Genomic DNA, 25,533 nt, shown 5'->3' on the forward strand with positions numbered 1-25,533 from the left:
TAAAAGGCAGTTTGCTGCCTTTTAACATTTTTTTTTTCTTTTTTTGTGAGCCGGCCCCCGAGCCACACGGGCCGGTTCGGGCTCAGCCCGAGCTTAGGCTCGATTTGACCGAGCCTCGAGCCGAGCCGGCTCGAGCTTTTTCCAGGCATAGCTACGAGTGGCCCGAACCGACGAGCTCAATTGTCATCCCTAACCCACAACCACCATCACCATCACCATAACCATAACCATAACCATCATCAACCACCACTGCTAGATCCACAATGCAAGTCAGCACCTCCACTTACATCACCAACAAAAAACCATCCCAAACCTTCCAACAACATCTAAATATGGAAACCACCTCCACCACTTCCCCAGCAACCAGAATTAGAGGAAATAACAACACAAAACCTTAAAACCAGGGCCACTGCATCCCACCCTGCACCACCACCATCATCACATACACTTAAACTCTGACTAAGCAGGTTGGAGGAAGAGCCACCTCAAAACCCTAGCTGCAATACCCCACCTCTACTCATCAAACCACCACTACCACAACGAGTATCATCGTACACACCATACCACATACATCATCGCTTACACAGATCCGCACAAGCCACTGCATACCGTGCCCTGACCACATGCCACCATACACGATGCACCATCGCACACCATAGACACCATACAAGTCAATCCCCAAGTATTCACTCATGAGCTTGTATCTTTTTTGTAGGTTACACTATAACTATTTTCCAAGACATACAGAGAGAAAGCACTGCTATCGAAAGAGATTAGAGAGAACGCGTCGTTGAGAAGCTGGAGAGGGGGAGAAGAGAGTGAAATGATTTTTAGGGTTTGGGAAGAAATTAATTGGGGTTGGGGTAGATTATTTTAATTTTATAATATTATTATTAATATTTAAAATTTCAATTATCTAGTGTTTGAAAAAAAATCTTGTAAATCTTAATTTTGAATTGGAGAGTTTAAAACTCTGGTTGTATGTAATTTCCACATAATAATAATAATAATAGAAAAGACTTGCTCGAAGAAACCACATCGCCAAGCCCAACATTACACAGTCTTTCTTTTGGTCCAACCTAAAATTATATGAGGAAATTAGGCCCATTACGTTCAAAAAACAATAAATTAGAATAATACATTTACAAATAATTAAAATCTTTTAACTAGTAAATAATACGTTTAAAACACGCCAAAATCTCAAACCCCGAAATCATCTCAGAATCATCCAACTTGTAGAGAACTCCAAAATTCTTGCTAAGAAACTCACCTACGAGCTACTACAACCAACAAACCCCAAAATCTCAAAATCCCCAAATCAAAACCCATGAAATCAGAAACTTTGGTGATTGTGCTTCTGAAGTTTATTGATGAAGAGATCAATGGAAAAAATTCCTCTTGTTGGTCTCATCAGGTTTGTTCACTTCACGTTTATTGAAGAAAATTTCACATCTAATAACACTTGAAATGAAAAACGTGATGTAGAGAAAAAGTTAACCGATTTTTTCTTGTAAAAATGCGTTCAATTGGAGCTATTTTGATCTGTGTAATACTTGACCATTTTCTCTAGTGGGTAGACTTTGCGTCTTAATAAAAAAGTGAAACTTTTTTTTATTGTTTGTTACTTTTTTTTTTCTCTTAATTGTTACTCTTTTTGAGTTTCTGTCACTTCTTTGAGTGACAGACATAAGTTTTTAATAAAAATGACATAATAAAAAAGCAACACTCAACTTTACAAAGTGACGTTTAGGATTGGTGTGTAGCTTATGTTCTGGTCAATAGTTGACAAGTTTACAAAGTGACGTTTAGTATTGTTGTGTAGATTATGTTCTGGTCAATACTTGACAATTTTCTCAAGTGGGTAGATCGTGTGTCACTTTTTAATAAAAAGTGGCACCGTTGATTTTTTAGTCACTTTTTTTAATGTTTGATATTTTTAATTTTTTTTTCACTTTTTTATTAATTTTTGTTTCTTTTTAATGTATGTGTCACTTTTTTGAATTTATATAATTTTTTTAGTATTTGTTAACTTTTTTTTATTGTCTGTTACTTTTTTGAGTGACAAACGTTAATTTTTGTCACTTTTTACTAACAAATGACATTAAACTTTATAAAATATTTTATATTTCAATATATACTTTTTATATGATTTTTTACAATACACCTAATTATAGGGGTATTTTTGTGAATTGCCCAAATTATATACGGTTGTCTATTGCCACATTTTGGTCAAGGTAGTGGGTTAGACCGTGGTTAATTACAATTGTAAGCCCACTATGGACCTGTTTGAAGTGCCCACTAGTGAAGTCCACGAAATTTTGGGCCCATGATGATTCTAAGTAGGGGTGAACGCAGTTCGATATTGATGGTTTATGTTATATTTTTAACTCAAACCATTTTATGCAGTTTGAAAATTTTCCAAATCAAACTAAATCATTTTATTTTTTGAACCAAACCATAATGTACAGTTTAGTTCGATTTTAATTCCCAATTTACTTATTGACATTATAGTAATATATTTAAAATAAGTTTAAACGATAATTAATAATGTAAAATGTCAAATTATATTCATATTTACCATGGAACCCATAAACAAATTATTTTCAAAATTGGTTGCTAAAAAATGTCACTAGAACAAATACATATTTCTTCATTTTTATTTATCTTTTCTTGGTTAACATTCATATTGTCATATAGCAGTTGGAGAGGTAGAGTTACATTCCATTATTATAATTTAGTCAAAACTCCTTTCGGCTTGCTAGCGAGATGTTAAATAAGGGTTGAATGAGATATGTTCATATGTACAAAGATTGATAGAGTTTCGACGTATTGAGAATTAACAAATTTCATTTTCTAACTATTTTATAAAAGTAGAAAGTAATAATACTAGTTAGGGAATTTTAGCATTTTCACACAATCAGTATGCTTCATTCTTCATTCTTTCCAAAACACGAACAAGTTCATTAATCATCTAGGCACACAAAATGTCATTTTTCTATTCAAACAACAACTCACATGTGTATAATAATTTCAAAAACAACAAATTAAATAAGAACAATGGAAAAATGACTTGAATGAAAATCTGAGACCTACTAAATGAAAAGAGAGAAATAGGGGATTCATGTAGAAATTAATAGACTAATAGGCAAATGCGACTGGCGATTCGTTCAATAGTGGCATACAAGCATCAAAATATTAAGGAAATAAGAGTTTATGTTAGGACTTTTGAAACTTTGGACGTGATTCGATGACATAGTTTTGTTGAATTATGATTTGGATTGTTAAAAATATATGTTTTTTTTTAATTTTTCATATGATTTTGGAATAATTTTAGTTTAGTTTAGATATCAGGTGAAGATATGCGTCTTGAACTTGTAAAACCATAGGGTACTAATGATGAGCCTAATTTACTTTTCATGATTATTTCAATAGGCTAGTTGTAAAATTTTTAAGTTAATGAAATTAATGTTTTAATTAAAAAAAATTTAAAACGGTCCGGTTCGATTTTGTTCGATTTTTGAAAATCAAAACCTAAACCAAACCATTTTGAAACGGCTCAATACCCACATATTTCATGGGGTTTATATTTCAACAACTTTTATCAAAACTTTGATTTCCGGCTATACCCAATAGAGGCTAAATTATGTTCTTGAAAGAAGAAATGAAGTACAGAACAATCTAGAAGAGCCAAAACTTTTGTTGAAAATGTAGAAAACTCATGTTTGCAGGGGCGAATTCAGGGTCCAGTATCAGGTAGGGCGGAACTGATGACCATTGACAATCAAAGATAATAATTGCTAGTTTATTTAGTAATATATAATTAAATAATACTAAAAATTCTTCATTTTTTATATAAATACACCAAAACATAAAAATTATATAAATAAGAAAATATAATTCAATACAAGTCAAAGTACTAAAAAAATACAAGATACAACCTTACTCTATAAATGTGAACTTAGACAACTGCATTATACGAGATTTCATATTTTGAAAAGTTAAAAGAGTTATCTTTCCATTGCAATCAGATTTGTATATTTTGAAGATAACTAAGACAACTTTAGTAAATTAATAAATTGATGAAGTATCTATTAAGCTCCGATATCAAGTTATTGAATTTTAGACACCAAGAAAATATAATTTTATTGATGAAATGAATTTTACACAACTTGAACACAAACTCACAATTATTTTATTTGTAGAACACCACTCCCACATTTAATTCTCACTATCTTAATTCACTTTAATTTTACAGATTCTCTCCACTTACTCTCTCAAACCCTCTCCACTAACATTACTTCCTCAGCTTCTTTCCATGATCCACTCTCTATCTCTCCTCACTTTTCTTCTTGCTCTCTTCACACTTCCACACGCTTTCACACTCACACAAAATACAAGTGGCAAGGATATATATAGATGTTAAATGTCGGCGGCCGATTCTTCTACCTAATTGTAGTATGTTGGTGAAGGTGGATGTTTTTTTTTTTTTTTTTTTTTAAAAGGCCCAACTCTCAGAGTCTCAGCCTAAACAATATGGCCAAAAATACCCAAAATTTTTATTCATCTTCTTCCTAGGTTCCTTCCCTTTTTCAATTCTTTCGGCTCTGCAACTTCCACCCGACGATCCCGACGGCTATTGAGCCAACACGTGCGATCGCGCCCCCTCGTCGAGTGCTAGCTCCGCGCTTTCATATGAGTAATATTAGATAAAAGATATGGATTAAAATAAATGTACCTTTAGCAATAATATGTTATGAAATATTAATAATTCTTATTCACTCGGGTTTTTTTTTTTTTGTTCATAATCCTATGTAGGAGAGATGGTCGAATCGTTGTATGCTTTTGTTTACCCTCGTGAGTCGTGATGATAAAAACGAGTCATCTTATTGGCAAAGTAGTTAAGACTACAAATTTTCTATACCTAAATGTCAAATGAAACAAAAGTATAAGGACTACTAGTACAATTTACTAAAAACAGTAAAAAAAGGAAAAACATTTATTATTCGAAGAAGGATCCGTGTACGTATAAAATCTCCCATTTTAAGCATTTCTGTAACAAAATATTCGGTCTCCCAAGGGCAGCCTTCAACAAGATCTGCCCCTTCTCTTCTTCCCAAATCAGTCTACTTTTTTGATTTTTTGATCACGTAAGAAATCAAAATTAATCGTCCAGTTTCATATATTTTGCTTCTATATGATCTATATATGCGTATATATGTGCGGGAAATTGTAGATCTGGATCTGTTTAGTTTTTGTTGGATTTGTGTACTGGATCTGCTTTCTTTCTGTTCGAATTTACGTTGTAATTCTTTGATTTACTTTTATATGACTGAAATTTGATTTGATTTGATTAATCAGTTTTGTAATTTGATATTGTGTTTGTTCTTTTGAAGTGTCACGTCATTTTAAGTCGTTATTTGTTATAATTTTTAGTCTAAACGGAAATGAAATAATTGATAAAATAGTAAATGTTTATGTTTTTTTTGTCAAATGCCTTGTTTTAACGAAAGTTTTGTGGATCTTCTATATTAATAAAGTATTTGGTTGCATTTTATATTTACGAATTGAATCTCTAAAGTTGATTGAATCAACTTCCTGAGTAAGTCAGCTTTAGCTCTCATATGTTTTATTTTTGACAAAAAATGAATAATAAGATGCAAAGTTCAAATTTTTATGCGTGGAAAAGCGAAAATAAGAAGCAAATTTATGAGGGACGCTCATATCTAGTCAATATCTGATAGATCCTCAATTCAGTATATACACGGATAAGCTTGTTCTGTGCTTGAATACGGAATACTATTGGTTGATCCTTGCATTCTATAACCATGATTGTGAAATTCTATGCTGCTATCCTGAGATTGAGAACTATAACACGTCTCATCAAATAATTATTTTCTTGTATTTTTAAAAATTAAATTTGTTGGCCTCTTGTTGAAATCCTTATCCCCATAAGAAACATTGGGGATGAATGGCTTTTATCTGGAGGCCTTGCAGTCATTCGGCAATTTGGAAGTGGTCTATTCTTCCATTGTTGCTCATTTTTGGATTATGTTCACATTCTTTTTAGAGCTCTTGTGAATTTCCTGAATTTGAGACTAAGAAACTTAGAAAACTTAACCTGCATTGATAGATTGCCAATGCTAGTTGGATTCTTTTATAGAATGCATTGTCAATCTGGATTTCACTTTTGGGTGTAACAGGAAAGCAAAATGGGGTTGTCTTTTACCAAGCTTTTCAGCCGTCTGTTCGCCAAGAAAGAGATGCGGATTCTTATGGTGGGTCTTGATGCTGCTGGTAAGACCACCATATTATACAAGCTCAAGCTGGGAGAAATAGTTACAACCATTCCTACAATTGGTATGTCCCCTTGTATACATATCCTTTAAGTGTGATCCCATATTAATTTGTCCGACACTTAGTTTAAAAAGAACAATATGTAGCTTCTTTTTTTAAACCTATGTAATCCATATTGGTGGATCAACTTCAAATATGGGATTAAAGGATGTTTATGGGAGAACTGCTTTCTTGGATAATTGAGAGAGAAAGAGTAGAAGAGCAATGGCAAAGAAGATATGTCGCTTGCTTTTCTTATAGCTTGTCTATGTACATTTTCATTTCTCTCTGTTCCAGCTAGTGATTTGGAATGTTAGTGCAACTATATATAAATCCTGATGTGAAAAAGGTTGATAAGATTCTACCCCACCCAAAAAGTAGACAAATAAATGAAAGGGGAAAAAACATACCTCCATGCATGTGCCTGAAGGTCAACATCTATGCTACTGATGGTTGTAGTGCGTTGGTAGACTGTGAGTTTATGATTTATTTTTGAGACCAATACACCAATTTTAAGCTGTCAATTTCATTAATTACTTGTGATCTTGTTTATTAGTTTCGACAGATATCAACTTGTTATATGTTTGACATAAAGGTTCTAGGCATGCTATTATATGTGTGCTCTCAATCACACGTAGGCACAATATTCGACCACCCCTTCTTAGTTAAGGAACTTATTTTTATTTCTCTCCAGGATTCAATGTGGAGACAGTGGAATACAAGAATATCAGCTTCACCGTCTGGGATGTTGGGGGTCAAGACAAGGTATAAGATTTTAAGTAAAATTTTTATTTTTATTTTTATTTTTATTTTTATTTTTATTTTTATTTTTATTTATTTATTTTTTTTTTTTTTTTCGGAATATGCTAATATAGTAGGGTGCCAGTTGGCTTGTAAAAAAGTCAAGTGGCTTCCATTGCTAAAATGTTGCCGCAAGTAATAGGAAGAACATTGTCTACTAGTGTGATCAAAGTCATGTTATTGAATCCTGCACATACTAAATGCTTGTGTTTGACTGTATTTCTGTCAAAGTATGCATTTGTATAAATGTGTTTCTTGACATGCTTTCCTTAATAATTAAGAAATACAACATACATTGCCAATTATGGTTGATTCTGATCAAAAGTCTAATGTTTCTTTATATTTGTAAGCTACCATCTGATCCACTGCGATTTTGCCATTGATGTAGATCCGACCATTGTGGAGGCATTACTTTCAGAACACTCAAGGGCTGATCTTTGTTGTTGATAGTAATGATCGTGATCGTGTTGTTGAGGCTAGGGACGAACTGCATAGGATGTTGAATGAGGTAATCAAACTAATTTACAATATCTACCTGTCTTTATGTAGGACCCTTCTGAACATTCTAGTTGGAAATTTAATATGATACCTGCCACGTTTTAATTTCATTGCAATTGACATGACTCATTTGATTTAGGTCAAGTTTTTAAGATTCTGCTTACCTCTATGTTGCTCCTACACTATTAATTTCTAAAAAAATTATAAGTTCATAATGCATATCCATGTACTATCTGAGTTTTGGATTCTTTTTAACCATATCCCCATATCCTAGATTTTAGAAAAAAGGAATCCGATTCTGGGATATGTACTTGTATTAGACAACCGCACCCGAGTCCAAGCGACATAGGTGTGCAGTAGGTGGCCAAAAGTTTTTATAGAAAGTTGTCTCTGTGCATCAACATTTATCTCTTGTATCTCGACTACTGATCACTTGTGCATTCTCACAGGTATATCCAGAGCACATGTGCCACCTCTGGGGAAGGGCTTTATGAGGGTCTGGACTGGCTCTCCAACAACATCGCCAACAAGGTATGATCTTTGTGATAGCCTGCACAAGCTGATTGTACTGGCTTATATTTCATTGACATATTACTAATAGCACGTTCTTGCATTTCTTTTTTGTTATGCCAGGCATAAAGGAGACAATATTTGATGACTATGATCGCTCGACTCTTGTCAAAGAGGAGATTGTCTTTTTTCCGGGTCTTTTTTATCTAGTCAACTTGAGTATTCCGTACTTTGATCAGTTTATTGTTTTCTTAGATATTTTGTCATTTCTGTCGTGTAGGTTTATGTTCAAATCATGTGATTTTAGCATTCCTGAATACGCTATGTACCTTTTTGGATTGATTAATTTTGAAAATGGCGCTCTTCTGCTCAGCGAATGAATTGGAAAATAGTACATTTTAAATTTCACAAGCCCATTTGATCAAAGCTATTATAATCAAGGTGTATATTATATTAGCAGGGAATCTTCACTCGAAAGCTCAATTAAATAATTGTAAGTGTTGAGCTTGGCCTCAAAGAGTTGGTGGAGAGACTGATAGATGTCTCGAAGATTTTCTCTTGGGATCTTGAATTAAAATTGAACTCTTGACACGATTAAAGCTCGATCGAGTCATGGTCTTACACTCGTGGCCATGCGATATGGTCTCAAGGTGATATAAAAAAAGACGTGGTCTAGGCCTGGGGTTTCCAGATTGTTAGATAATCAGATTTTCCATACAAGGGATTGTTAATAGGTTAATCTTTTACGATGGAACTCCTATTTCCAACGGAACACTAATACATTGCAGGTTAATATGGGTGTGGTGTGCATTTAGGATTATATGGGTGTGCCAGTGGAAGCTCAAAGATGGTCTTTTGCCAGCTATAGGTCGGATTCCAGCTCCAAATTTTCTTTCCAAGTTTTGTTTTAACTCCGAATGCTTTGATTTTATTTGATATTGTTCTATTGATGAGGGAAGTGAACGGTAGCTCACGGGAATAAGACATCCCATGATCTTGCTACCCTAGTGGTGTAATCATTTTTGTGGATTGTATTTCGTGGTTTATTGTATTAGAACATTTATAAGAGACTCTTTATTTTTAAAAAGGCGTATTTTATCATTTGAAGAGTATCTATAAATTTAGAGCTAAAATTTTGAAGTATTATAACTAGCTCTTTTTATTTAATGCCTAATTTTACTATTCTCAAAAAATATTTACTATTTTTCTCTATTATTTATTTTAACTAGCTTTTCTCTAAATTATTTTATTATTTTCCAACATTGAAAATTGTTTGGAGTGAAATCCAATCTTTAAATTAAAATGTTAATTTAAAGAGACTCCTGAAGCATGACTTTAAATGTTGATCCTTTAAAATAGAGAGCATATCATATTTAAATAATCTTTTGAAGATGGCCAATCCTCAAGACCATTGAAGATATGTGTGGCGTAGACAATCGAAGCCCCTCGTTCATCGCATTCCTTCTTTAGAAATTTTAAAAGGTCTGCCCTTGCAAGCACGTCTAGGTCAACGGTGATCTCATCAAGCAGAAGAACCTTGACCACAGGAGGCATAAAGTGAAACATTTTATTTGTAAAACAATTCAATGAAGAAGGTAAATGTTACTAACTTATATATACCTTGAATGGCTTTAAAAGACCCATACATATTTGAACTCTCCTCCTTTGACCATCGGATACTTGATGCATTCTCCAAGATAGGTCAACATCTCAAACCTACATCAACAGATCACAACAGAAAAAATCACTTATCTGCACTACTTTCCAACGCGAGAAAAAATGAATCAATTATCCTCTTACAACGAACGACAAAAAACCTCGTGCTCGACTCTATGCTAGGCAAAGTCATCTCTTGGTGTATGAGCAGGTTCTTATTTCTGCCTCTAGAATTCTGATATTGAACCACTCTTCAAGCACTAGTTCGGGCGTCATTTGTCTCCAATCTTGTTTTATATTGACTCAAATTTTTCAGTTGGTTCGTTTTGTGTTTTGCTTGTGGCAATAAAAGAAGAATCCGAACTTAACACTCTTTTACTTAAAGCTGTCTGAAGCAAACTTGAAGTTATATATTTTCTTCAAATTGTTTCCTTCATAAATTTTTTTACATCCATTTTTCTCAATTTTAATTTTGTTGCATGCAGGTCCACATTAATTTCCTAACAACAATCACAGTGTCGCTGGTCAATTAGGTTGATCAGGATGGTTTGGTAAAACTCCTCTATAAGGTCCTTCCAATAAGGGAAGTTAGTTGCATCTTTCTGAAAAAATAAACAACCATAATTCCAAAATTAAGTCAAAACTTTTAAAGTTTTGAGTATGCAAAATAAATTTTCGTGCTTACTTCATACCTTTATCAGTTCATCTCGCCTTTATGAATTGACACCTGCAACTCCATATATCATTTTCTCAGCAGAAACATCCATCTGGATTGCAACCTCAAACCCAGCAAAAGCAACTTCTCGTCTCCACTGGAAATACACAAGTTTGCATTTGTCAACAACTATTATTCAAAATTATTTAACAACAGAATTTAGATTTTGAAATCATATAAATATCACTCAACAAGTATGCAGAAAATCTACAAAGAACTTCCCAAACCAAAACCAAAAGATAATTACTCGAAATAGTCTAATCCAGGATGACTAACGTTGACTAAATCATTTTTCCTTACTCCAGCTAAATAGCTAAGATAAGTTTTCATTAGAAACCAGTAAAATATTTATTAGCACAGTAATAACACATATTCCCAGAATACAGAATACTGAGTTTCCAACAAAATTAAGTTACAAGGCTCCGCGTTACTTCAATTTAAACTTCAAAATTCAATTCAATACTTGGCAAAATTCATGATTTTGTAGTATGTATTCAATTTCACTATGAACACACCTTGCCACCAAGATAACAGAGGTAACCAGAAACTGTCAATGCGGTGTCGTGAAATGCAGATCTTCCCAGCACCTTCACCATATCTGGCTCCACCATATGCTTCCCACCAAGTATTTTCAGTATTGTAGTTTTCCCTACAAACCCATGAACAGTTAAACCAATCCCATTACTCCGAATTCACCAAACTATATGAAATCCGCAAAGGTAAAACGTAATAATCCTTTCAATCCCAGAAATGATTAAACCAAACCCATTTCCTCTAAATTCAACAAACTACATTAAATTAAAGGGAAAAAACCATACTTTTCCCTACTATCCCACAAACAATCAAGCCAAACCCATTACTCCAAATTCATCAAACTACAAGAAATCAGCAAAGATAAACTGTAGTTTTCCTTACAATCCCGAAGATAATTAAACCTAACCCATTCCTCTAAATTCACTGAGCTACAAGAAAAATAAAAATAAAAAGAAAGGTAATTTCCTTACAATCCCAGAAATAATTAAACCACACCCATTGCTCAAAATACATCAAACTACAAGAAATCAGCAAAAATAGACCGTAGTTTGCCTGCAATCCAGTAATAATCAAACCAAACGTATTCCTTTAAATTCAACAAACTACAAGAAATTAGAAAACAAAACGTAGTTTCTTTAACATTCCCAGAAAAATTGAACCAAACCCATTACTCCAAATTCACCAAACTTCAAGAAATCAATAAAAGAAAAAAAACCTTTAAAAAATGAGCGGAAAAGGGAAAAACCTGCGCCATTGGATCTAACAAGAAGGCAGCGATCTCTGGGATTGATAGTAAGACTGAAATCATCGATCAGAGGGGCGGACCCAGGAGGAGGATGGCCATCAATTCCAGGGTAGGTGAACTTCAACTTGTTCATCTCCACTATCGGTTGGGGTTTCTCCTCCTTCATCGGCATTTTTCCTTCTCTTTTGACGATGATCGTAAATTTCGTGGGAATTTATGAGCTGAATTTGGTAGTTAAAACTCATTTATCCGAGAAAAACATTTTAATGAATGTTTTTGGAAAAATGGTTATGAAATAGGTCAACTTTAATCTCAAATTTTAGTATGATCCACCTTTTTATTAATACGGGACCTATTATATTCACGTTCTACTCCGTGAGATGATTAACGTGATATATTTATTTGTCCAAAACTATTTAAAAATGAATTAAATATTAAGTGTTAAAGTAACCCACATAAACTAAGTATTATGGAAGAATTTGATTTTCCAAACACTCATCCCAACATAGTAAAGTTACGAAACTTTGATGTGATTTATAAGGTGGAAGTTTGGAATTGGGTTTGGACCCTAAGGGGTACAAATAGTCTTTAGAAGGGGGAAGATCTATATCCTATTGGGTTCGGTCATAAACCCACAAGCGCGCGCCGCCGCCGTCCGACCAGCCGGCACGAGCACGTGTTCGGGTTGGTTTCTTGGACAAAATTTAAATAATCAAATTCTTGGGTGCATTGTCGTCTGTTTATAGACTTAACAGACGCGACTTTTAAAACAGCATGTCTGTTCGGATTTTTGAGGTTGATGACTGTTCGAATGGCCACGAACAAGTCTATAAATAGCCCGCCTCTCTATCAGAAAATTTACACCATTTTCATTGCAAACTTTCTGTGCTTTGAATCTCATTCCCTCTCTCTCGTTCTGATATTGTCTCGAAGTAAAACACACTTCGTTGAGTTCGTTGCAACTCCTGCAGATTGCAGTGCTGCTTTCGTAGAAGACGAAAATTTGTTCTATCCTAGGAAACGATTGCTGGATGCTTTTAGCACCATTGAAGACAGCAAATTCATTTTAAGAAAACATCGTGAAGTCAGTGGGCTCAAATTACTTTTTTTTTATCCTGTTGATCATTTCTTTACATTCAAGTGATTTTGACGGATTGGTTTCAAAGAAATAACGTCAAACTCTAGAAACAACAATCTTAAAACGAATTTCTATTATTATTTTGTTTCTGTTTCTACTCCTTCTTACTGTTGATCTTCTGATTGTGTTTCAGAAATGGCAACTTCTGGTACCACACTCCCGAATACGACCGAGGAAAAATCAGAAAAGTTTAATGGGTCAGATTTCAAGCGTTGGCAACAAAAAATATTTTTTTATCTGACAATATTAAATCTGGCTAAATTTCTCATAGAAGACGCGCTTTCATATACCGAGCAAGACAGTGATGCTGAAAAATTGGCTACGGTTGATGCATGGAAGCATTCTGATTTCTTGTGCAGAAATTATATACTCAATGTACTGGATAACACATTATATAATGTGCACTGCGATACTAAGTCCGCAAAAGAACTGTAGGAATCTTTGGACACAAAGTACAAAATCGAAGATGCTGGCGCGAAAAAATTCATTGTCGATCTTTTTTGGACTATAAAATAGTTGACAACAAGACTGTCATATCTCAAGTTCAAGAACTTCAAATCATACTTAGCGACATCCATGCTAAAGGAATGAAACTAAGTGAATCATTTCAAGTCGCTGCACTGATTGAGAAATTACCACATTCATGGAAGGATTTCAAGAATTACCTAAAACACAAGCGGAATGAAATGAAACTTGAACATATCATTGTTCGATTGAGAATAGAAGAAGACAATCGCAAAACTGAAAAAAGGAATGGTGCATCTCATTCGATGGAATCAAAAGCCAACATTGTAGAAGGAGGCTTCAAGACTAGCAAAAAGAGGAATCACAATAGGGAAGGACAAATTGACTCTCCAAAAATTGCTAAAAAGTTTAAAGGCAACTGTTACAATTGTGATAAGGTAGGACATCGATCCAAGGATTGTCCAAAGTCAAAAAATGTAAAGGGAAAAACTCACCAGACCAATGTAACAGAACATGAGAACTTCACCGATAAGGTACAAGACATAAATCTTTCTGCGGTCGTCTCTGAATGCAACTTAATTGGAAACATTAAGGAGTGGTGGGTGGATACTGAAGCTTCTCGTCACATATGCTCAAACCGCGGGATGTTCTCTGTCTACAAAGCGATGGATCATGATGAACATCTCTACATGAAAAACTCGTCATCTTCCAAGGTAGAAGGACATGGAAAATGACAAGTGGAAAAGAGCTCACTTTAAATGATGTTCTTCATGTGCCCGATATTAGGAAAAACTTGATATCTGGTTCTCTATTAAGTAAGAACGGGTTTAAACTAGTATTTGTCTCAGACAAATTTGTACTCTCAAAGAATGAAATGTTTGTAAAAAAGGGCTACCTGAATGAGGGGCTCTTTAAGTTGAATGTAATAACTGTTGTACCTCCAATTATGAATAAAAATGCATCTTCTTCTTACTTGCTTGAGTCATTTAACATTTGACATGAACGATTAGGACATACAAATTATAACACTTTGCGTAGACTAATCAAATTGGATTTATTATCAAAGTGTGATTTAAATTCTAATCACAAATGCGATATATGCGTAGAAACCAAAATGTCACGTCTACTTTTTCGTTCTGTTGAAAGAAGTACCGAACCCTTAGATTTAATTCACACTGACATATGTAAATTAAAATTTGTTCAAACTAGGGGAGGTAATAAGTACTTTATCACTTTTATCGATGATTGTACTCGATAGTCCTATATGTATTTGCTCAAAAGCAAAGACGAAGCAATTGAAGTTTTTAAACACTGCAAGTTAGAAGTTGAAAATCAACTTAACAAAAAGATTAAGGCCATAAGAAGTGATAGAGGTGATGAATATGATTCACCATTTGAGAAATTCTGTTCGAAACACGGAATTATTCATCAAACTACCGCGCCTTATTCTCCTCAATCTAATGGTATTGCTGAACGCAAGAATCAAACATTGAAGGAGATGATGAATGCTATGTTAATAAGTTCTGGATTACCGCATAACTTGTGGGGGGAAGCCTTGCTTTCTACCAACTATATTCTTAACAAACTACCACATCGAAAAACGCAAAAGATACCTTATGAAGTATGGAAAGGTCACAAACCTAATTATAAATACTTAAAGGTATGAGGATGTTTGGCTAAAATAATAGTTCCTAAACCTAAAAGGGTTAAGATAGGACCTAAAACCATTGATTGTGTATTCATTGGTTATGCCTACCATAGTAATGCGTACAGATTTATGGTATATAAGTCTGAAATACTTGATATGCATGTTAATACGATTATTGAATCAAGGGATGCTACATTTTTCGAAAATGCCATTCCTTATAACAGGTAAGGTGAATCAAATTCACAAAAGAAATCTCGTGAAAACGAAAAGACTATAGATCAAAAATCTATAAATGAATAACCTAGACGAAGTAAGAGGGTTAGGACGTCAACCTCCTTTGGGCCTGATTTTCTGACATTTTTGTTAGAAAATGAACCTCAAAGTTTTAAAGAGGCTATGTCATCAACCGAAACTTCATATTAGAAAGAAGCTGTTCATAGTGAAATTGAATACATACTACAAAATCATACTTGGGAATTAGTAGACCTCCCTCTCGGTAATAAGCCTTTGGGATGTAATGGATTTTCAAAAAGAAAATGAAAGCAGATGGATCAATTGACAAATATAAAGCAAGACTTGTCACTAAAAGCTACAAGCAAAAAGAAGGTCTTGATTATTTCGATACCTATTCTCATGTGACAAGAATCACTTCCATACGTATGCTTATTACAATAGCAGCATTGAATGGTTTGGATATACATCAAATGGATGTTAAAACAGCATTTTTGAATGGGGAATTAGATGAAGAAATTTATATGAAACAACCTGAAGGATTTTTGGTCTCAGGATAAGAAAAGAAAGTGTGTCGACTTGTTAAATCACTATATGGTTTAAAGCAAGCTCCTAAGAAATGACATGAAAAATTTGACATGGTTATGATGTCAAATTGTTTCAAAATTAACAAATGTGACAAATGTGTTTATGTCAAGAACACTCCAAATGGATATGTCATGGTATGTTTATATGTAGATGACATGTTGATTATGGGTAACAATGATACCATAATTCAAACTACTAACAAGTAAATTTGAACTGCAATATCATGGAAATCTTCAAAACAGACATGTATAGCTAGATCAACAATGGAATCTGAATCCATTGCATTAGACAAAGCCGAATGGCTACAAAACTTTCTAGAAGATATTCCATATTGGATAAAACATGTGTCTGCTATATGTATCTATTGTGATAGTCAATCAGCAATTGGTATGGCACAAAATGCAATGTACAACAGTAAATCTCGACATATACGTCGTAGACATAATACTGTTAGACAATTGCTCTCTACAGACATTATCTCTATAGAGTATGTGAAATCAAAAGAGAATATTGCGGATCCGCTAACTAAAAGTTTAACAAAAGAGCAAGTCGAAAGTTCATCGAAGGGAATGAGATTAAAACTAATAATCAAAAGTTTTCATGGGGGCAACCCAACCTAGTTGACTAGAGATCCCAAGATCTAGGTTCAATGGGACAACCGAACTGTGAAAAACTTAGTATGCACTGGGAAGATTTTACTTCTACCCATTCCTATGATGAGCCAGTGCCCAGCTGCCGCGAAATAGGTTAAAATACGCTTTTAATGATTTCTATAGCTTGATTCGTTTAAGTGGAGTATAGTAGAATACTCTTTATGGAAATCACCTATGTGAGTGAGAATGGGCCGCTTCTAAGAGAATTAGGTGATGATGAATTCTCTAAAAACCACTCATGAACCAGGAGGTGTCCCAGGCCAAAATGGACACAAACGTGAGAACCAACTGTGTTCGAAGAAAACTGTGTGACTTCTATTGTTTAGGTTTCCATAAACGGCTGACTGTTCAAAACAATTTGCTACTGATTGGCTAAGGAAATCCGATAGATTTTACTAGGAAAAGTTCAAAGTCATTGACTACTTATCCCGATGCAGTCTTCTTCAATTTTTTCTTTGAAAAACATATCAGATGTTATCGTTTGGAAAAAGGCCAACATATTTCATTCATGTGGGGAATTGTTGGAAAAATGGTTATGAAATGGGTCAACTTTAAGCCCATATTTTAGTGGAACCCACCTTTTAATTAATACGGGACCTAGCATATTCACGTTCTATTCCACGAGATAATTAACATGATATATTTATTTGTCGAAAACCATTTAAAAATGAACGAAATATTAAGTTTTAAAGTAACTCACGTAAACTAAGTATTATGGAAGAATTTGATTTTCTAAACACTTATTCCACATAGAAAAGTTAGGAAACTTTGGTGCGATTTATAAGGTGGACGTTTGGAATTGGGTTTGGGTCCCAAGGGGTACCAATAGTCTTTAGAAGGGGGAAAACCTATATCCTATTAGGTTTGGTCATAAACCCACACGCGCGCACCGCTGCCGCCGTCGCAACCGTCCGTCCGTCCAACCGGCTGGCACGGCATGAGCACAAGCACGTGCACGTGTTCGAGTCCGGTCCGATTCGGGTCGGGTGCGGGTAGACCTTTGCACTATATTAACTTTTTGGACAAAATTTATTTAAAATTTTGGGCCAAATTGTAAATAATCAAATTTTTGGGTACATTATGAAATTTAAATTTTGGCTTATTCCGGGTGTTTTTTTTTCTTTTAACAGTCGTGTGTTTACCGACCAAACAGTCGACTGTTAGCCAACTTAACAGACGCGACTTTTAAAACAGCATGTTCGAATTTTTGAGGTTTATCTGAAACATGATGACTGTTCGAATGATCACGAACAAGTCTATAAATAGCTTGCCTCTCTATCAGAAAATTTACACCATTTTCATTGCAAACTTTCTGTACTTTGAATCTCATTCCCTCTCTCTCGTTCTGATATTGTCTCGAAGTAAAACACATTTCGTTGAATTCGTTGGCACTCCTGCAGATTGCAGTGCTGCTTCCGTAGGAGATGAAAATTTGTTCTATCCTAAAAACGATTGTTGGACGCCTTTAGCACCATTGAAAGTAGCAAATTCGTTTTAAGGAAACATCGTGAAGTCGGTGGGCTCGAATTACTTTTTTTTTTTTTTTAATCCTGTTGATCATTTCTTTACATTCAGGTGATTCTGTCGGATTAGTTTCAAAGGAGTAACATCAAACTTTAGAAACAAATGTCAATTAGGAGCTTCATCATTAAAGGGACGTGTCTGTAGCACAAGGTTCTTTCACAATTGTAAAATAGTCCCTGCAGTATTTGTTGGGGGGACAAGCAAATTTATTAATAAGGACTTGAAATTGTCTTTTCCCCGTGATTTAAGTAGATGTATTTAAGTTTTGAGGTTACCTATGTCAAACCAACACATCTAAAATTATTTGGATGCGATCACGTCGTGATAGACTTGTTTGCTTTATAAAAATCTCATCACCTTTTAAATTGAGCTCACTATTGTTCGACGCCTGAGAGCAAACCATGTTTAGACCATCATTTTCATATGTAGCACTACTCAAATTTGATTCCGCTCGACATATTTTAACACCTCTATTTTAAATTGGTGGTTGTAGATAAAACAATTTGTAAATAGTTGACAAGAAAGTAACATTCATAGGGGTAACATTCAATATATCTAAAGCCAAAAAACACCAATCAAGCTACAAAGGACACCCTACAAACAAAGTTGGAGTGGCGATCTTCATAAAAACAAGCCAATCCAACTGCTTAAAACTCTCACAATTCAGCAAACTACACAAGCCAAATCTAAGCGGCCGAAGGGGCAGCGATAAAATGAACAACACCAGCCTCCGTTAGTGCTGCTGTCAACTTAGCTTCAGACACTTGACCATTGGCTGCCGTTGCAGCGGATGAGGCGGCAACAATAACATCCAATGTCTTATCGTTATAAATGTCCCACCATTTCTTGATTAGCATCTTGATATCCTCCCTATCCATATGCTCTTCTTTTCCCGTGTACCTCCATGGCTTGGACCCTGCAGCACAGTAATGGACAACCTTAACTTGGTCGAGCTTGACGTTCTCAGGATGCCGCCACAACATGGCCAAAACCAAGTTGTAATTGTTGGGAATTGGCTTGTAAATGTCCTTAAAGAACATGTTCAAGAAATCCTGCAAAATATAAGAGCACACTCAAATTTAAATCACAAATTAAGGGATTGTAAATAAAGAGCCATTCGTAGTGAAACCAAAAAAATAATTAAGGGCCAAAAGAAAGAGCTCGAAGGTCTGTTACGAATTGTCCACTAAATATACGAGACTATATATGTTTTTTCAAAAAAAATTTAAATCCTGGTTCGACTTTTTCTTCAAAAAAGGTGCTCGACATACAAGATCTCATATGTTTTTTAAGAAAAAATGATTCGATTTAAAGTTCCTTCCAAATTGCCATGTGCTGAAAATAGAGTAAAATATTTGCAGTTTCTCTAGTTTCTTCAGGTTAAAATTTCAACTTTTTTCCAGGCTATCAAAAATTACAGAAACAGTCAAAATTTATGCACGAGATGCTCATATGGTCAATGATATCATCAGCACAGTTATCAAGTACTAGTAAAGTAACAAAGGACTCAATAGCCCAGACAACATTAAAAACATAAAACGTACATGCCAAGCTGCCTAATTACCTGCTCGGCAAAGGAGGTCGGCCGGGTTATTTTGAGGGTTTGCAGTAGATCATAATAGGTAGGTAGACTTGGCTCAAAAACAAACATCCCAGCATTGAAGTAAAGAGAGGGCTTAGGACCCAATTTTTCATCCCACTTGACTTTGTCTGGACATTGCTGGCAATACCCAATCTTGTACTGAGGAGTGTGACTCCATGTTTTCTCACAGAAACAGTCCATTACAGCATAAAATTGCCCATCTGGTAAATCGAAAAGATGGTCTATGTTGTCATAAACTTGGATGTCCCCATCTAAGTATATCATCTTGCTATACTCCACAAACTGCAAAATAATACAACAACAAATTTAGTATGAACATAGGATTATAAACAAATTAAGATGACATGTTTTGCTAACGAGAACCATCACGATATTTTAACTTCTTTTTTTAAGTTCGACCACGCTTGGCTAAATTTAGTTGAGGTAAAGGAATTCAGAAAGGTTTTTAGAGCGCGGTTGAATCATAGTATTAAACAGTAATTTACGAAAAATAATAAAATTACTTCTTTTTCTTGTTTTATATATTTGATACATAGTATTACACCGTTTTCAACTAGACAATGAATTAACTTCTCTTTCTTTTCTAGAGCAGGCAAGTTTGGTCGTGCTTAAAAAAGTAAGTCAAACACGCTTTTAATGATATTCATTATTGTCGACCCTACTAAAACATGCCTTCAAAATGATAAAGTAGATTTTGATCATTTCCAATGAAGATTGATAAAAAAAAGTGATCAAAATCCAAAAATAAATTCATTCATAGTTAGCCAAAATATGATTAAAAAAATCTTGAGAATTTAAATAACTAGCTAGTAAAAATGCATACCTCCCAAATTCGAAGCTTTGAATAGTTGATGACATAATAAGCCATAGCAAACTGGGTATTATGATTTTCTGGCGGATAAACGGGCTCAATTTGGCGGACTATACACCCCTGGTTCACCAGTATGCGGCGGTGCTCCTCCGGCACATCCGGCAGAACCGCCACGACAAGAGGGTAAGCAGTGTCCACTTTTCTCAGCCCTTTGGCCAGCCCTACCACTCCTTTCACATAATCACCATTGCCTGCCAAGAATGTTACGTATGCATGGCTTGGCAGGCTGCTGGCCTTAGCTTGACCAGCACCACCGGAGCAGGTAACCCTACTTACGGCGGCTTTAAGTAATTCTGGCGCCATTATGTAGTGATTTGCTAGTTGCAGAGAAAAAAGTGAAAACTGAACAAGAAAAGGGAAGATTTTTGAAGGTCTTTTTGGGATTAAGAGAATTTGATGTGTGATGAGGTTTTGGAGAAGAGAATTGGGCTGGTTTATATAGAACTGGGGTGTGAACTATTTTCCCGAAAAACGAAAAAAGAAAAATAAGTTCTTGACTAGGTTAAATACACATTTGGTCCTTAAAGTTTCAGACAAATTTAAAATTAGTTCTTGATTGTATGAAAAACAAACTCTGGGGTTTTGTCATTTTATTTTTATCAAGGTTAATGCTTGTGCGGTAATGGAATTAACGTCTTACTAGTATACAGAAAATGCGAGCAGAATTTCACGTTAATATAACATACTGAGGTGATGAGGTTGAATTAGTTATGAAATATTGTGATTGAATTGGAACAAAACAAAACGGAAGGACTAACTTAATGTTTTGCTAGAACTATGAGGACCAAATGTGTATTTAACACATCTTTGACTAGATGAATCTAGTGGGAACAAAAGTTTTCCCAGGTGGCAGCTGCCAAACGGTGTCGTAACTAATGTAATAATCTGAGGTCACTCATTTTTTAATTTTTTTTTTACAAGAAAATCTGGACTGTTCATGAACCATTAGGATTTAATCTGATGATGTTTATTGTAGGCGGAAAGAAAGGTCCGGAAATAGGTGGAAAAATGGAGTTTTAATTAGTTGAAAGAGTGTGGGCCCGACATTATCTTAATTTAAGATTATAAAGATAATCTAATTTGATTAAAGTATTAATATAGCGATCATTCTAGATTAAATTTTTAAGAAATAAGGGCAGTTATAGCATGCATTGCGAAGTCTTGATTGATAAATCGTTCTTGATATTCAACAAATGGTTACACCCAACCAGGTTTTTTAAGTTTCAACTTCAAATTTCAAATTTAAAGTTTTTTTTTATACAAAAATCAGATGATAATATAAATTCTTAAATATTAGTAATAATATTATAAAATTAAATAATTCTACAAATCCACCCCCTGCCAAAACACTCACCCCACCCGATTTCGAACTTTAAAACATTTTAATCTCTCTCTCTCTCTCACTTTTCCGTCCCAACTTCTCCACTCTACCGACATTCTGTGAATAGCGAATTGTGATCGTTGCTTATGAGGAAAAAGCTCGGGCGTCGCTCGGCTGTGGTGAGAATGCAACGATAATTAGAAACAATAAAAATTCCCGCCTCGTGAAAATAAAATTAAAAAAAGGGGGCAAGCTGCGGCCCCGCCCCATCTAAGGCTGGCGCGGTCAGGCACCGAACCCTCACTAGCGGTGATATGACTAGGATGGCGCTCCTTCTTCGTCATTCCTTTGATGATGACATTCCTCGTTGCTCTTTTGTCGTGTGTGTGTGTGTGTGTGTGTAGGGTGCTAAATTTCGAAAAACTCAAAAAGTTGCTACAATTTGAAAATTCAAAAAATTATTTTTATTTTTGTCAAATGAAGTTCAACCGCTTTACGCTTGACCTATGCTCGAGTGACAGGAGCAAATTCTATCTCGCTCGAGTGACGTTTGCTTTTTAAACACCCTTCACTACTTCATTTTTCATCACATTTTCACTCATCCTTCTTATTCTTCTTGCCCAATCATTTCACTTGCTGGACGGCTTAAGATCTTCCATTGCATTCCTTAACATCAATTCGTCTCAAATCTTCATCAATATCGAAGGTATTGGCTTAAATCCTTAATTTCGCTGGTTTGCTTGATTTGGGGGTTTTTCAATTTCTCATGTTGTATCATCATTCACCACTTGTTAACATGTTGCATGTTGTCCATAGTGTATGTTACTTTGCATTGTGCTCTCATTAATAGGTTAATTTTTCTTAAATAATTTTAGAGGTTCAACATTGATTTATTTTTTTAGTCCATGTTTTGGGAACTCTGTTTGTCATTTTCCATCTTCACGTTTTATGACCTAGACTTCTTGTGATTGTGATTGAAGTCGGATTCCTGCATTGTGGGGTCATTGTAGTGTTAAATAGGTGAGGAATTTTACATTTTCAATGATGCACATCACGTGTTTGATAGAATGTCCTTTTCACCTTTTCTATCTTGCTTGCCCCACTTGTGCTCATTTTTTCGTCATTTATATCTTTGATCCATTGCAGGTGTTGGTTGCTTTTGGTTCTCATTCCAAAGACACATCTCACACGACGTTACTTACGTCTTGATGCCGTGCCGCCTATGCATTGATCCATGTCACCATGCATCTTGTCATCATCCTTTCAATCTCCAATCACTACTTGACATCATGCTTAGTTCATGTCATCGCACATTTTTTTGCAGTGGTTTACATTTTTTCCACATCGTTCACTATTTTGTATGTATTTACACATTGTTATATTGTTTTACGTGCTTTTCAAGGTTTTGTGTCATTTTGCATGATTTTTGCCTGATTTCACATCTATACATGCATATCATGGTTTAGGTGGTCCACACAGGTTCTCGTATTTTGTTTTCTATTTTTGATTATTTGCAACTGTCTTTTATATTTGATGCCACCTGAGCGAGCTAGGAATTGGATCGACCTTTTACAGTAGGTCTAGGTTCATCTCTTCCACTAGTTACGAGGTCTTTGGGTCTCAATTCTCCGTCCGTCCTGTTCTTATAGAGCGTAAGGTAATTCTCTTAGATTTCTCTCTCGACCTCGCAGCCATCTTTACTTTTCGAGGGTTGGGAACCACTTTCGATGGATCTTTCTCCACCGCATAGTCTCCTAGTTTAGGAGTTCTATGCGAACATTCATGAGGTGTGTGGGTCATCGTTAGGATTTTCCTTAGGAGTACAACTATTAGGATTTCACCTAATACCATTTCTAGCACATTGCACATTCTACGAGTTGTTCATCTCATTTCGTTATCTTTATGTTGACACCCTCTCGACTGACTCTCTTGTTCGGTCAAAACTATTTAATTGTCCCTTAGGGAGTGGTCCCACTGCAATTCGCACTGGATCTTTTCCCACTGATCGTCAGATTCTGTTGCGCATTGTGTGCATGAATCTTTGGCTTGTCTCACATACTCATTCATTGCCTATAGAGAAGGCAAGGTTTTTGTATGCTTTATTGGACGGTGACTCGATTGACTTGTCCATGTTTATCTGTCACCACATTTTGCGCATGTTTAGGGTCCCAGGTCACTGGATAGGTCTCTCGTTTGCCTCTTTAATTCACCATCTTGTTACCTTTTTGGGGATCACTTTTCTTGACAGGGTTTCAAGACGTATTAGTCGGCCTATAGATCAGGTTACCATATCTCAGAGTCGATCACATATCCCTTTGTCTTCCGCTCCAACGAAGGTAGCAGAGCCCGTTGACCCGATAATGCCTCTTGATCCCATTTATGATCCTTCTTCTGTTGGTCCTTCAGATATTCCCGCAACTTCTCTCAGCCCACTATCCCTTCTGATATCCCATTGTCATATACTTCGATTCCACCTTCTCCAATTAAGTCTATTTTGAGGACTTCCTTGGTTCTTTTTTATTCATCAGTCGCTCTTATGGGTCAGATGTTTGTGCTCAGTGAGCAGTAGGTTCGTATGATGGTCGAGATCGTCACACTGCTGAGTTCACTATGCTTCGTAGAGCGATTACTTATATTTAGCGTGTTATTAGGTGGATGCACCGGCATTGGGACAAAGACGATGATGACTCAGATAGTGCAAATTTTTTGAGGCAAAAAATTCCTACCAAACGGAGCCTTAATTTTCATTCCATTATATTTTATTTTTTTCTCTTTTATTTTCAATCACACAATTTTTCATAAAATAATATTACAATAAATCAAAAAAATTTCATTCTTTTTCAACCACTCATTTTTAAAAAAAATATTATTCCATTCATTTTCATTTCTACAAAATGAGAGCCAAACGGGGGCTTCTTTGCTGCTATGATGATGTTCAAAATCTGCAATGTGGGACCAGATTTTCCCACGTATAACCTATTTCATTGGAAGCATTGCAGCCCTATTTCCATGTTTCCAGAATTCTTTGAATAATGCTATCCAACCTGAGTTGAGATTTGCGGTTCAAGATTAACTCTTCAACTTATTGTCTATCAATAATTTATTGATACATTATTTTATATCTACTTTTAAATATAAGTGACAGTGAGTAAAAAGTTGGACATATTAATCTAAAGTAACGTGTTGATGAATCATTAAGTGGACAGCAAATCGAATAGTCAATTTTAGACATGAGATCTCAACTCATCTAGCATAATAGTTTTGGACATCAGTATAGGTGGCGTATCATAGGTCCCTATTAAATGTGCCATAATTCTGTGTATTTAATTCAACATGTAATTTAATATCACTAGTACTGTTACCTAGGTTGGGGTTAAAAACTGTGACAGTATTCTTTAGTTTTGTTACAAGACATGTGAGCAGTAGAATTGGATATAGATAAAATAATTGAAGGCCACTTTTGTGATTGAACGTCTGTCTACTTAATGCTATGTAAATTGAAAGTCCGTCTATTTTAATGTTACATAAACCCAAATCTAATTGGAGATGCTCTTATGACAGTAATAATTGAAATTTACTCAACAAGGGAGACCGTAGGTTGAATCATTAATGACTTCGTGCCTTGAATATTCTAAATATTCTTCCACGTATACTCTACACACACGTACACAATATTAGCATAGCGAGTTTAGATCTATT

The 25,533-nt window shown here is 35.1% G+C and overlaps 2 protein-coding genes, 1 long non-coding RNA gene and 1 pseudogene across 3 annotated transcripts; 2 read left to right on the forward strand and 2 right to left on the reverse strand.

Moving 5' to 3' along the window:
- The first annotated feature begins 5,008 nt into the window (after window positions 1-5,008).
- LOC111390116 (ADP-ribosylation factor 1-like) lies at window positions 5,009-7,735 on the forward strand. Its single transcript, XM_023015118.1, has 4 exons — window positions 5,009-5,147; window positions 6,201-6,357; window positions 7,028-7,098; window positions 7,523-7,735. Exons 2-4 carry the CDS (start codon window positions 6,210-6,212, stop codon window positions 7,718-7,720), a joined length of 417 nt encoding a protein of 138 aa, XP_022870886.1. The 5' UTR covers window positions 5,009-5,147; window positions 6,201-6,209; the 3' UTR covers window positions 7,721-7,735.
- A 66-nt stretch (window positions 7,736-7,801) lies between these two features.
- On the forward strand, window positions 7,802-8,514 carry LOC111390122. Its single transcript, XR_002701854.1, has 2 exons — window positions 7,802-8,163; window positions 8,266-8,514. It is a non-coding gene; the product is annotated as an uncharacterized LOC111390122 (long non-coding RNA).
- Window positions 8,515-9,492: 978 nt separating this feature from the next.
- Window positions 9,493-12,063, reverse strand: LOC111379940 (annotated as a pseudogene).
- Window positions 12,064-18,564: 6,501 nt separating this feature from the next.
- LOC111390128 (galactinol synthase 2-like) lies at window positions 18,565-20,927 on the reverse strand. The gene is made up of 3 exons (XM_023015131.1): window positions 20,466-20,927; window positions 19,604-19,924; window positions 18,565-19,091 (listed from the first exon to the last, which is right to left on the reverse strand). Exons 1-3 carry the CDS (start codon window positions 20,814-20,816, stop codon window positions 18,726-18,728), a joined length of 1,038 nt encoding a protein of 345 aa, XP_022870899.1. The 5' UTR covers window positions 20,817-20,927; the 3' UTR covers window positions 18,565-18,725.
- Between the last annotated feature and the right edge of the window lie 4,606 nt (window positions 20,928-25,533).

The sequence above is a fragment of the Olea europaea genome, chromosome 3 (assembly GCF_002742605.1).
Source record: "Olea europaea var. sylvestris chromosome 3, O_europaea_v1, whole genome shotgun sequence".
Classification (NCBI taxonomy): Eukaryota; Viridiplantae; Streptophyta; class Magnoliopsida; order Lamiales; family Oleaceae; genus Olea; species Olea europaea.

Bases quoted from the DNA above. Each gene is read 5' to 3' on its own strand.
- LOC111390116 (XM_023015118.1), top strand. From the start codon at position 6,210: ATGGGGTTGTCTTTTACCAAGCTTTTCAGCCGTCTGTTCGCCAAGAAA. The intron at 6,358-7,027 runs GTATGTCCCCTT...ATTTCTCTCCAG, and splicing joins TACAACCATTCCTACAATTG to GATTCAATGTGGAGACAGTG. The intron at 7,099-7,522 runs GTATAAGATTTT...CCATTGATGTAG, and splicing joins ATGTTGGGGGTCAAGACAAG to ATCCGACCATTGTGGAGGCA.
- LOC111390128 (XM_023015131.1), bottom strand. From the start codon at position 20,816: ATGGCGCCAGAATTACTTAAAGCCGCCGTAAGTAGGGTTACCTGCTCC. The intron at 19,925-20,465 runs GTATGCATTTTT...ATTATTTTGCAG, and splicing joins CAAAGCTTCGAATTTGGGAG to TTTGTGGAGTATAGCAAGAT. The intron at 19,092-19,603 runs GTAATTAGGCAG...TATATTTTGCAG, and splicing joins CGACCTCCTTTGCCGAGCAG to GATTTCTTGAACATGTTCTT.